Raw genomic sequence first — 13,411 nt, forward strand, 5'->3', positions numbered from 1 at the left:
TGTGATTTGCACTGTAAGACTGAACCTGATGTCTTTAAAAAAATGAATGGCCACATTGCTTTATTAAGCATTCTGTCCAACAATTATCAGAAAAAGCTGCAGAATTAAATAGTAATAACCTGAAACATCTGTAATCAAATTAATCATCAATATTTAAGATGTTTAAGAATTTCAAGTGATCAGTTACAGGTTAATGAACTGATATGGGTATTTTGGCTTCGCTAGAGCAGGAACAAACTTTTGAAGGCAGCAGTGTGGAATGGTTAGGACTCCTGACCTGGAGTCAGGAGAGGATCGTGGGTACAACAGAGATGCATATTGTACCCTCGAACAAGGTATATTAGATTAATCTAGTAGATGTCCCACTGCATAAACAGGTCTCAGGGACATCACAGTTGATTTCTCAACTGATATATCTAAATAAGTCTATAAAATTAATACGAATTAACACGTCATTGTAGTGGGATGGGAAATTTGTTTGCGTTGGTTAAATAAAATAAATAAAAGTTCAAGCGTAACGGGTAACTGCTATTTGTCTTGGAAATATTTTAATATGAAGGATTTAGGGAATGTCAGATAAATGAATAAATATTGAGAATAATCACTCTTGCCTTTCAGTGTTCACTGAGACCCATATTCATGGACGCTCAAATCATTTTTTGATCTTTGTTTCTAATGATCCATGTCTCCTGAAAGACTTGACTGTTAAATATTTACAGGATTCTTAAAAGATGTCTGAGACCTTTTCTAAATGAAACAGGCTCAAGATAGGGAGCATCTGGACTGCTTTCTTCTCTCTTCCCTCTTTAATTACACAACACAATGCAGATATTATCTGCCTGTAATCTTGTAGTGTAATCAGTCTCCTTTTTTCTACCTCTGCTAATTCAATATAAATGTAAATTACCAACCAAAAGGGGAATAAAGAAATCTCATTTTTATTTACATGACTAATCGCAATGAGATGTTACCATATGAAATATGAATGGTATATATAAGATTCCTATATGAAAAAAAGCCACCAAAGTGGATGGAGGCAACATTCGAACTCTTTTCTTTTTGGTGTTGTGCACTGGTACACATATTAAATATGCACATGCTTTCTGAAGAGTGTAGAATATGATTGAACGGCCTCTCATTTCAATTTCCGTACATCAAGGGCACGCCAAGGTATTGCGCTGATAGGGGGGTTAAGGGACACTTCAAATGTTAGTAGAATTTTAATGTTGAATTATATGTCGGCACTTTTATAATATGCCGTTAAGCAACTGAATAGAGATGCATTGTATGAAATGTTGACACTAACAAGTTCCATGTGTTTTATCATGCTTTTTTAAGTGCGTATTACTGGATTTTGTTTTTCTACTAAAAAGGTACAGTATCAAAATATCTTTTTGCTTGTATTTTTCAGTTGTGGTATATGTGGATGTTGCTTGAATAAAGTGTTACTTTTTGTTTCATATGTGCCTGTACCATTACATTTACCATGGTCAATTTGCAAGGCAATTTTGCACTTGAACGGTGGTTTTATTCTATTATTTTGTAAATCAAAATACAACCTTCACTTTCCTAACTCTCAAACCTACTTTACTGTAATTAACAACAATGTATCTTAATAAACATGTTTTTACAAGGATTATAAACATGTACTGAGCATCAAAGAAACTTATGTATGTCTGTAGAGATACAGTAAATAAGGATTTGGGATCTTTATTAATTCTTTTTTGGCGTCATTGTAATTAGTGGATCATTCATGACTGGCTGTGATGCGCAAGAGCACCTGTTGCATAAACACTAAATAACTTCATTAGTGACAGACTGGGCACAGGTCATTGAGGTAGCCTGTTGAATTTCAAATCTGGTGAAAATCTAGGAAGAAAAACAGGAAGGAATTAATATGCTCCATTTATCTAGGGAAAAATGTCTTTGTGGCATTGGAGCAACACCCCAGTTGCACTTATCAGCAGTAGACAAATTCTCATTAGCAGCTGATTAAGGTTTTGTGTAAATCACTCTAGTGAATGTGAATAGGTCTGGGTGTGCAGAGTGACCTTGGTAGGAGTGTGGAGTTGCAGCAGAACTTCACCTGTAATAACTGAGAGCCACCTGACTGCGCAGGACTTGAAAACGCACTTGATACACTGCCCATGGGCTCTTACAGGTAACCTTCCAGCAGGACAGTGTCCTTTCTTGTGTCATCCATGTAACAGTGGAACTAGAATCTGACAGGTGTGCTGTTGTGCTGTGGATGCCCTATTTACCATACTGGAAAACTATTATGGCATGAAGGATCCTCCAGATTATTATATTATTTGGATGACATGTGGTATCTACTGCTCAGAGACCAGTGACCTACAGTACCAGAGGCATGTGAGAGAATCCCACAACCCACATGCAGCCCTTGGCAAAGCAGTGTCACAGACGTGCAGCTTGTGTTGCTTCTAGGCCACACATACTAGTAGCCTGTAAATTTCACAGTAGACCCTCTGATGAGGAGAAATGTAATTAGCACAATAAATTTACACATAAGAATAACAGGACATCAAGATTGTAATTTTTCCCCATAGCTTGGTGAATATGTCATTTCTTTTGATGCTCAGTATACAGTGTAGATTTGAGACACAAAATAAGAGCTTGACATTGTCAAGGAAACAGTCAAACAAGGTCAAGGTCAAACAAGGATGAGTGTGAAACGTGAGATTGTGCAATTACCGTGAAAGTTTAAAATGGTAGGTTTCTCTAAGTGTAGTTACATTTCATAAGGTCTGGAATGCCTTAAAACCAAAAAATGCAACCTCAGCACTAAATACCGTGGAATAATAGAAATGTTAATTCATATAATTAATACGCTGTATTCATATTAATTATGATATTATATGAATTATTATGAATAGCCATTTAATATAATGAACATTTTTTGGAGTAAAGTTACAGTTTAAAAAATCTGTTTCCCTTATTATTGTCGATCCCCCAGGAGTGGCTAACGAGGAGGCACTGGAACAAGAACGCAGACGCCGGAGGCAAAACGCCCTGCCGGCCCAGGCCTCCGCGCCCGGCTACCTGAGAAACACCACCTCGGGCCACACAGAGGGGGAGGAAGGGCGGGGAGCTCAGGGCATCGTCTCCGGAGCCGCCAGAGGTGTGAAACCCGGCGCTGTGTTGCGTTCGTGCCTGAAGAAGAAAGAGCAGGAGCCGAGAGCCCAGCGCACAGAGACCCCGACTGCTGTGTAGAGCTTTAGGGCAACAGACGTTCATGACAGTCTCACAGCCAGACACATTCTTGAGCTTACTCTGATTTTTATCGCTCTTACCCCCCTCGTCTGCACTTAAACAAACCAGTCCGGTTGGTGAGTTCTGTAATGACAACTGTGCTAAACAGACGGCTCACACATTCGGATATATTCGGATATAGTTAGGATATATGATAGTATATACCTGTATGGTCTGATAATCTAATTACTGTTTTGGTCACAAGGTAACATGAAGAGGTGAAGGTAAATGGCAAACTTTCTGAAAAGGAATTGAGATATATCCATATATCCGCTTAAAGTTCTGGGCTGGAGATACTAAACCAGGACAGGGTGGATTACAAGTTTCTGCTAATGCAAATAAGTATGATGCAGTAGTGCAACACAAAACCAACAGAACTATCCAAAGAACTGTTAGGCTACTCCAATAATGTGGTTCCCTGAAACAGACCAGAACACCAGCCAGTTAGACCAGTCCCCCTGGGTGGACTGAGTAATTACAGTATACCAGCACTGCTGACAACAGGCACGTCAGGAGTGCAGTGCCCTATCTCTGCCCCCCAAGGAAATATTGTCCTGGCATGAGTCCTGTTCACCTTCTGCCACAGGGTGAATCTAAGGGTACACTTTTTTTTTCAAGAAAACAAGGTTTCTGGAATAATCTGTCATCTTTCATTTAGAAGAGTAAGCACCAGCCAATGGGATAGTGTACCAAGGCTGTCACATGTAGGCCAAGCAGGAAGAGTTGTTTGTGGGTGCCAGAAGAGGTATCAAGTATAAGAACAGAGTACAGAAACAGGTTTTAAAATACCTCCTCCAATTGTCTTGAGTTCAGCATTCAAGGATATGTTGATGGTAACAGATATTTTAGCTTTCCACATTTTCAGTTTTCAATATCTGTGCTTTCTGTGTTGCCTTTTTATCTCCTAAAATGAGAGGGGAATGACAATGAATGTGTGATATACATTTTTTCTTGTTGTTGACAGCTGCCTAATTTATTATACCAGTTACATAGGCACTGTATAATTGGAATACATGTCATGTCAGGAAGGTCAGCCAGTTGTTTTCACCAAAGTACAGCAGAGAAAAGGCAATTACAAGAAATGGTTTCATTGCAGTGTCCAACATTTCTTTGTTGTTCAGCTTTCCCTGTCTTAAACTCTTGAATTTCTCCTATACGTATCATGTTGATATCAGTCATGTTCTGTGAAGCTTTGTTTTAACTCCGGAATGTATAGTACTCTGAGTTTTGACTCACTAAAAATCAGATATTGCTTAGCTTCTGTGGGTTGCCAGTTGTGAGCTGCAGGGTGATACGGCTGCTGGTTAAGTATTGAACCGACAGTTTTGTATTCTTACCACACTTACACAATCACTAATTTCACTAAATTTAACCAATTCTTTTTTTTTTACCTAAGAGAAACATTATAATACCCACTCCAGCCCATCTATAAATCTGGTGTAAAGAATATGTAATTGAAAACAATTACTAGGTTGAATTCTGTGTTTTCCTCTAGCTGCCTAAAAAGATTGTACCACTTTTTTTATCAAGCAGTTGCCTTAAAAATACTCTTTGCCACGAAAACAGTGTTGGACAGCCTGCATTGTAATGAGCTCCAAACAGTATTTTCATCAGCCATCTTTTCCCCAGGCCACTTTGATAACAAGAGGAAGAAGCTGCGACAAAAGGAAGAGTCAAGAAAGAAAAAGTCCTCAAGATGGGCTCACCGGGATGGAACACCATTTTAAAAATGTTGGACCCAGGCAGCGGCACCTGCATGAGGGGAGGTTTAAATATAGATTTAAGAGAAAAAAAGGGCCATTTTCCTTTTAGGATGACCCATTTCTTCTTCCCTGGCTTTCAACTCTTCACTGCGCTTGTTAATGTTATTTTATTTAAAAATCCAAATTGTTAAATGTTACCAGAAAGTAAGACTAGACCTTTGTGCCAAAGTGTATTTTGAACTGTTTTGTCATTTTTTTGCATCGATTTATATATATTTTTTATACCTGGGATAAAAAGCCACCAAAATATATTAACAAGTCGCCCATAGCCATTAGAGACCCATGAGATTTATTTTAATAAGAGACACAATAATAAACATTGTTTAAACATATGCCATGAATAAAAACCTGGTAATCCTGGAAGAATTCTCCCAGTGGCTACACACCCTTATGAATCACTCTCATCCAGTTCAGGAGACATTTTGTAAGCACTTGTCATAGAGTTGCTACAGGGATGTGGTTTTATTAATTTGTGATGACCCTAAATGGGGGCGCAGAAGTAGATACCTTCTTTCGACAATTACTGCAGTCTCAAGTGCACACATAACTTAAGTGGCTCCTTTCTTGATTGTCTTCAAACACAGGTTATTTAACTATGCTTAAGCTAGTTATTTTTGTGTATTTTCCAAAAGGATTGTTTCTGTCAACTAGTTTTAGAGACAACATCTAGACTGTTTGGAAGATCTCATTTGTTTCATAAGTAGTTTCCAGTAGGGATGGGTTCTAATCATTTTGGATGTTTGTCTGTCTCTTTTTGTGACTATTGCCATGGCTTAAGAGTGTCTCGAACTGACAAATGATTGCTACTGCAGGTAGCATTAAAGATAGTAGTCTAGAGTATATTTGGCAGAACTGGCAATGTGAGGGTTAGGGCTACTATAAATAAAGGCACCATGGAAATTTAAGTGCATTGTTTATTCATTTCTATCGCCTATCATGCAAAATGACTTAGAATTGCAGACTGTCTTTAAAGAATAGAAATTATTTCTTGAGACTGCAAGTGTAACCTTTCAAAGGCAGTAGAGAGCCAACTGCAAAAGCACGCAAATCACACCCCTGTCACAAGGGAAGGACATCGATGAAAGTGAAGGCAGGTAAAATAAAAGAGGAGTTTCATAAATAATTAATCACTGAATTGAGAAACCGAAGTGTCACTAAAAGAGCTGTCCCTTACCGTCAACAAAAGCTTCACATAAATATTTTAAGACTAATATACTGTATGTGGTTGAAGGACATAAATTGTGACCTGGTGCAAAGAGTGTAAAAGTTTTCCTGGGATGTGCCTTACTGCATTGTTTTAATTAGTTTTTTAGAAGAAGTGAATTTAAAAAACAAAGACTGGATCTGCATTATTTTTTAATCCATTTCAATTTTTTTGGGAGCACAGACATACACTAATAAGATCTCCATAAAGCGGTGAGATCACGGCGGAGAGTCAAGAGCCCTTCACTTACAAAACACATTTAAATTCTGAAAGTTTCCTTATCATGACTGTCACTGAAGTTGAGAGCGTTTGGATATTACCAAATTAGTTTTCTGAGCAAACATGCACTAAGCAGACAAAGGTACTGTGTGTGTTGAAGTGTATTGATTTTCTATGCTGAATACAAGATGACTTTGATTGCACTCAAGAGAATTATATTGGGACTGTGTGGCACATTTCTAGACACTTTGGGCAAAATTACAATCTTTCCTTCCTTTCTGTTTTTAATATTCATTAATTACTGCATGAGTACCAGCTTTATTTCCTCTCATAAGGTTTGTTTATTTAAACCTTTTAAACCTACGCTACCTAGTACAGCCTTCAGCGTCAAATCACTATTTTTCTTTTTCTTTCAAAGCCAGACAAATGTGATTATAGTTGTTGTTTTGTGCAAGTGTGCTGTATGTGTGCAGACATGTGAAACTCTTTTGAAACTGCTTTTGTAGAGCAATAGGAATTTTTATTTGTCTTTTCTATGAACACATCCCAATAAAGCAGTAATAAAACTTTTTTTTTGCTTTTATTTTGAAACCGTTGATAGTCAAGTCTTTAAGACCATAACTTACTTTACGATGGCTGTTGTTTGGAATGGCGGAGTAACATTTTTCCCTTTATAAAACATTCTTATTTTGACAAAAGTCATGGACACTTTTGCCTTTCCAAGCTATTTTTAAAGTGCTGGGTTTCTGTGGTGATAAGAGAATGTCTTATTCTCCACTTTCTATCCTCCTCCTCCATACGTAAATCCAGTTAAAATAATTAGGAATCCTACATTGATAGACTTTTACGGATCATGACATTTCAGGCAGGTTTCCATTTACTTAGGTAGTGGATATTGTTTAATTCACACATTGTATATTCTGTACGTGGTTCAGGGATTGATGTGAGTCTCCTCTCTTCCCTTGGGGTTAAATTTCTGCATGATATAGAAGTGGACTTACTCAAAATAATTTTATCATGTTTAAATTTGTAAAATAAGCCATTTCATATCCTTTTAATGAAATCTGGCATTTAAAATTCCAAATATAGGGTAAGATAGAGGGGTTGAAAATTTAGGACTTAACCAACCATACCAGGTATTCTCAGCTCTTCTCCTTAAAAGCTAAAAGCTCTTTTTACTCATGACACCCCAATTAATAAATGTATTTCTGTAATTGGACCAATTGAATGTTTTTTCCCCAGGATGATGCCTGTTGGATTGGAACACCCACCTGGATGATGTGCAATAGCCATTATTCACCAGCACTGACACGGCTCAAAACGTCAGATGAGAAGTGAGAAACTGCTTCTCAAGTTAAATAAAGGGGAAATGTACTGTAAGTAGGCCAGGATGTGCAATCCCAGTGGAATTCAAGCCTCCACGAATAGTGCCATTAGACCTTCAATGGCAAAGCAGTCTGGATCTTTAATATCTCGTTTGAAGAACAGATCTCCTGCAACACAATGTCTCTGTTTACCATACTGGAGCTTCAGGTCTTTGAAATTCTGGTCCAGCAGCACCAACCATATTTACAAATATTAACCATGATTGTTCCTAAAAGTTTAAAATGACTTTGCTCCACTTACTACTTTGATCTCCAATAGGTTCCCATCTTTTCAGTGTGTTACTGCGCTGAGTGTTTATGATATTAATTTTTATGGTGGTAATATTTATATATATATAGTCAGTGGGGGACCAAGTCATATCTTGCCTTGCACCTGTTGCTTGCTGGGATAGGTTCTGGCTCCCCTGCAACCCTTAATTGCATAAAGCAGTTAGTCAATGAGTTGATATACTGTATTACCCTCGCATCGTCATTCCCAAAAATGGTTTTCAGACACCAGGGAATCCTTTGAAATTGTTCATGGCTCCTTGGAAATGCATGGATTGTTTTGTATTAGCAGCCCAAGTAGTATGCAAAATCAATACTCCAAGGTATTGGATCTGAAAATGCTTACAATAAATCTGTTGACATGCAAGTTTGATTTTTCAATTTGATGACTGTGGTTAAACTGGGAACCTTCTGAGCGGTGGTCTCCCCACGAATGATCCCTTAGCCAAAAAAAGGTCAGAGAATCTATGGTGCAATTTGCACTTACCCCTACGGAATTCATCTCCGGAGATAATGTGTCTTTGTCTCATACTTCTGTTTCCCATTTAAAAAAAAAACTAAAGGTCTGAGGAAACAAGGCAGATTGCTTTTTGCTTCATGTCTCAACCACCGGCTGTTTTGTAACATTGCTCACTAATTCCAGACTCCATTTAACCCAGTCCTGGTTTATTATTTGGCTTGTTGAACGTTTATTTTCACTTCATATTTAATGAGACATCCTGATAACAATTCTTTCAACGGAATGGAGATGCATGTAACGTACTACCATAATAACTGCAATATTTAAATGATTCTAGTGATGGCAATAGAAAACATCCTACACCCAGAAGGCACATGAACATGTTTTGTTAAATTGCATTCTAGTGAAAAACACAATTACTGCGATTTGTCTTTAAAGGAAGGTATGGCATTCTGTGTTCGTGAATGCTTCATTTTTTTGATGAGTTGCTTTCATATATCTACAGTAAATGTCAGGGTGGCTTATTTTAAAGTGGGCTTAAAAATTTTTATTTTTTTCAGGAAAAAGAAAGCATATTACAGTACATAGTACCCTAAACAATAATGAACAAATGTGAACAATCAATTTCACTAACATCCTGTAACCTTGATGCACTTAAACTTACTTCCTCTTCTCCCAGCCTCTACATGCTTACCCAGCTCTGTCCACACTGCCTCCCTCCTGGAGTTTTATACTGGTCAGGAAAGTGAAATTTCAGGGTGCCCAGAGGATACGTCATTGGGCAGGACCAAAGACCAATGATGCAACTGTAAAAACAAAAACATCTATTGTCCGTTGATGATAAATGTCTTCTCGTGAGCATTTTTTTTTGACTGAAATGAAGTCTGAGCACATCCTTGTATGTATGCATGCAAAGTTAAATGTCACTCCAGATGTGTAAACAGTTAATTATGGTATGAGCTTTTGCTTGTGTTGTCAGCAGGAAGAGAGCTTGTGTAAGTCCAGTACAGTTTGCCTCCAGCAAGGTGGTGTGAGCACAGCATGGATGAGCAGATGCATTTTAATCAATAAAAGCAAAGCTCACCCCAGTTACCATGACTCCAGATCAGTTATTGAGGCTCCTGTTGTGCCGTACATCATCATGCAGTATGGTGCATTTTTTTCTGTGCTTTGTTCTTCAAACTTCATTTGAAACTCACATACACAAAGAGGTTCATTAGTGGATCAGAAGAGATTTGATTAGAGATGAGGGTGTTCATGCCATACTTTGAACAAATGTGCACATTGGTTGAGTACTCTCATTACAAGAATGGATGGGTTTTGTGTTCATTTTTTTCCATTTCTTATCAGCCACTCGTGCTGCCTCGTAGCCATATCGCACGTTTGCACCCAGGCCTCTTGTGTTGGCCTCCTGGAACTGATATCTGTTGCTAGGCTCCAGATTCCCTCTAAGGAACAGATTGTGCTGGGCAGCCCCAGCCCTGTCTCACAACGGCAATCCGATTGGCTGCCATGTTGTTGAGGAGATACAGTACAGCTCTGTGCAGGGACAGGCATGGCCTGCACCTGAGATTAACCCCTGCATTTGCAGGCTAGGGAATTCCCCCCAGGGAATGCTGCCCAGCCATCTACTTTCCCCTTCTGACTGAAACGGACAAGATGAAATATTCTAGTGTCTAAAACACTCTAAGTCAATGACAAATTAGTGGGAGAAAAGAACATACAGTAGCTGTCCAGTAAATACTGGAACATTTCTTAGTGCTCTGGCAGGATTTTGTTGTGTTTTTTTTTTCAAGCAGTTGTTTTACCACTGTGTAGTAATTTGTGCATTATAAGGAAAAAAAACCCTAAGGAATTTAATGAAGATAAAGGAGGATTTGGGCAGTCACATTATGATAAGTGTTGCTTCTTGAAACCTGCACTAATGGTAAAGTAATGGAAAACTCTTTTCACTAATTTCTGTGGCAAAATATGAATTAATTGCCACAGTGCCTCTGGGGTATTTAAAGTAACTACTCAGTATGCTTCTACTTAAATGTATAATTCAGTTGCACAGCCTAGAAATGAGTAACACATAACAGACCAACAGGGTGAGTTTTAGTGCTGTCCTCTTCAGGCGCAAAATACAAAATTTGCTCCTATGTACATTTGCTCTAATGGTTTGCAATATTAAACTTTCAGAAAATCCGAAGTGAGGAGCTGAAAAGTTTGAAAATATTCCTTAAAAGTGGTGGCACCTAATAAAAATCTAACATTAAAGATCAATAACCAAAACTGAACAGAAGACTGATGTATGCCTGAGATGCCTGGAATAAGTTTTAAAAAAAGAAAAGATCACTTTCTTTTCACTAGCCTAATTTTTACTTGTATAGAGAAACCAATCAATCAATTCCTCAAGATAGGAAACCCACTCAGACCTATTACAAACATTCGGTATCATTTATGATCTGTCTGACTCCCACTTACTACATGTATCACCATTATCATCTGCCTCAGTAGCTAGTGATCACGAATGGCAAAGAAAGGATATTTAAAGGTTCCTCCAACAATCAAGCCTGCTGTGCATTTACATTAATTTCCTCCTCTTCAGCCTCTTTATCTTCATCTGACAGTGAAATCAGCAGCTACCCTTGGTGATACAGAGGCAGGCCTGGGATCAATGAGTTATTTTTTAGGGCAGGGGCACCACAAAGGATGAAAAACAGTAGTTAAATTATGCAACAGCTTCACAATTTACTTCAATAAGTATGTTATCAAAAGACGTCATCAGGGACTGAGGAAATGAAACCTACTATGACTGAACTAGACACGGGAAAATACACTCAACAGAGATTGAGTGACAATTCCGTTCATTAACAGCTTAAATGTTTTTAGCTGCCTTGAAAGTGACTTGGGTATGTGAAAGTACATGTGTGTATTTAGGTGGTGAGGGTGACTGTGTGTAAAATACTTGTACAGTATATACAAGTAGAGTCCTTCATTCTATCATCTTTATTCTGAACAGGTATGATTAACAAAATATCATTGGTTCCAGCAGATATAATATTTCTATTTAAAAACAAACCAGTTCTAGTTGTGTTTTAAAGCATCCTGTGAAAATAATGGATGTCAGAAAAACATTTGCTCTTTAATGTTGGTTTTTACCAGTGGGTATAAAAAGTTGGTTAGAAAACCTACAAACACTACTGAGCTTCACTGCTCTGCACTCTAAACAAATCCAAACTGAATAAAATTAGACTTTATAACCATTGTATTAATGTCCCTGTGGAATGAATACTAATTGTGCAGATAAGTGTTCATTTTCAGTCCCCTTGACTTATAAAGTACTGTTCTGATGTTTTCACTTTGCTGGCTTTTTCAAACTATACTTTTTCTGCTCTTCTATGCCATAACTGATTTTTCTCAGTTGTACATTTTCAGTATCTTTTTCTTATTTTTAAGGAAAGTATCTTATTACAACATTCCACAAATCTGTACTTTCATATGTACACTGATACACACTGACTGGATAAGCAGAAATTGGATGGCCTGGCAGGTTGTGTTGTCATTATCTCTCCTTTTTATCTTAGAAGATGAAAATCGCCTTATAAAATCACATTGTCACAAGTACTGTAGCTTATGTACATTAAGTAAAATATACTGTAGTATGATATAATGATACTGCTACTAATGTCATATTTGTAGTGTTATAAAATAGTATAATATATTGTAATGCAATGGGGGCTCAGGCGGGCGCCCTTGCCGCATTAGGTCAGCCCCATCCCGACTGAGGCTCGAACCCGGGACTCCCGTGTCTCTCTGCAGTGACCTAGCCCTGTGAGCTAAAGAGAGATCTCACTGCAGAGAGACGCGGGAGTCCCGGGTTCGAGCCTCAGCCGGGATGGGGCCGACCTACTGTAATGCGGCAAGGGCGCCCACCTGAGCCCCCGTTGCGTTACAATATATTATATAATATTATCATATTTGGTCATTATTTTAATTATGGAATGTCATTGTAGAAGGACTAAAATCGAGATTTTATGACTCATAAATGACATATTAAGAGAGCATGTGAGATAATATTTTTCATTGTATGAGGTTATAAAAGAGAATGGTTTCACACGATTTGGACATTACATTATATCTGATGTAATTTATTCTGTCGTTGTCATCGTATTCTCATATATTCTCACCATATTATGCCAACCAGAACATTTAGCTTTCATTTAGATAATAATTTGAAATTGGCTGCAGCTTAAATTTCTAGTTTAAATCTCTAAATGTCTAGTCAGGGTACAGTAACTTTCATCATAAAAAGTTACAAAAAGAAGAATTAGCTTGCTGTGAATGTGATCACATGTTATCACCTTTATTTAGCTACATCATGCTCCGATGCATTTATTTGAAACTAAGATCTTAAATTGTTTTCTATATAGGTGGCATATGTGTTACAATAAGACACTGGGGATTTCACAGAATATTTATTCTAGGATTGAATATTGTATTGGCTGAAAGAGGGTTTTCGTGAAATCTTCAGTGCCGTATTTGTACTTTAACATACACCTGTATTATACATAGGAGTTAAAAAAACAGGATTATTTTTCCATGTCCTAAAAGTTCATGCACACTACCACAGATAAAAAGGTTATTACATTTCTCTTTCATATTTGTGAATCATGACATTACATTGAACGTATTGTGTAAACATACATGAGAAGAGAAACATCATCTCAGCAGGGCCACAGTTTGAGGGTAGTGGCTACATTAAGTGGTGACTTTGCTCAAGAATTGTCTGTCCTCGCTGTAGGTATATATTTTACTTTATTTGGCTTTAAAAAGATGTATCAAAGACCAACTGGAGTAC

The 13,411-nt window shown here is 37.7% G+C and overlaps 1 protein-coding gene across 4 annotated transcripts in view; it reads left to right on the plus strand.

Annotated features, from left to right (window-relative positions):
- LOC102682783 (dnaJ homolog subfamily B member 6) overlaps window positions 1-7,026 on the plus strand; it is a 48,018-nt gene extending 40,992 nt beyond the window's left edge. For all 4 annotated transcript variants that reach the window (XM_006634434.3, XM_069190991.1, XM_015354821.2 and 1 more), the window contains 2 exons: window positions 2,975-3,139; window positions 4,900-7,026. In XM_006634434.3, the coding sequence (XP_006634497.2) occupies window positions 2,975-3,139; window positions 4,900-4,997 (263 nt within the window). In that variant the 3' untranslated portion in view covers window positions 4,998-7,026. The remainder of the gene's footprint in view (window positions 1-2,974; window positions 3,140-4,899) is intronic.
- Window positions 7,027-13,411: the final 6,385 nt, after the last annotated feature.

This window comes from Lepisosteus oculatus, chromosome 6 (assembly GCF_040954835.1).
Source record: "Lepisosteus oculatus isolate fLepOcu1 chromosome 6, fLepOcu1.hap2, whole genome shotgun sequence".
NCBI classification, from domain to species: domain Eukaryota; kingdom Metazoa; phylum Chordata; class Actinopteri; order Semionotiformes; family Lepisosteidae; genus Lepisosteus; species Lepisosteus oculatus.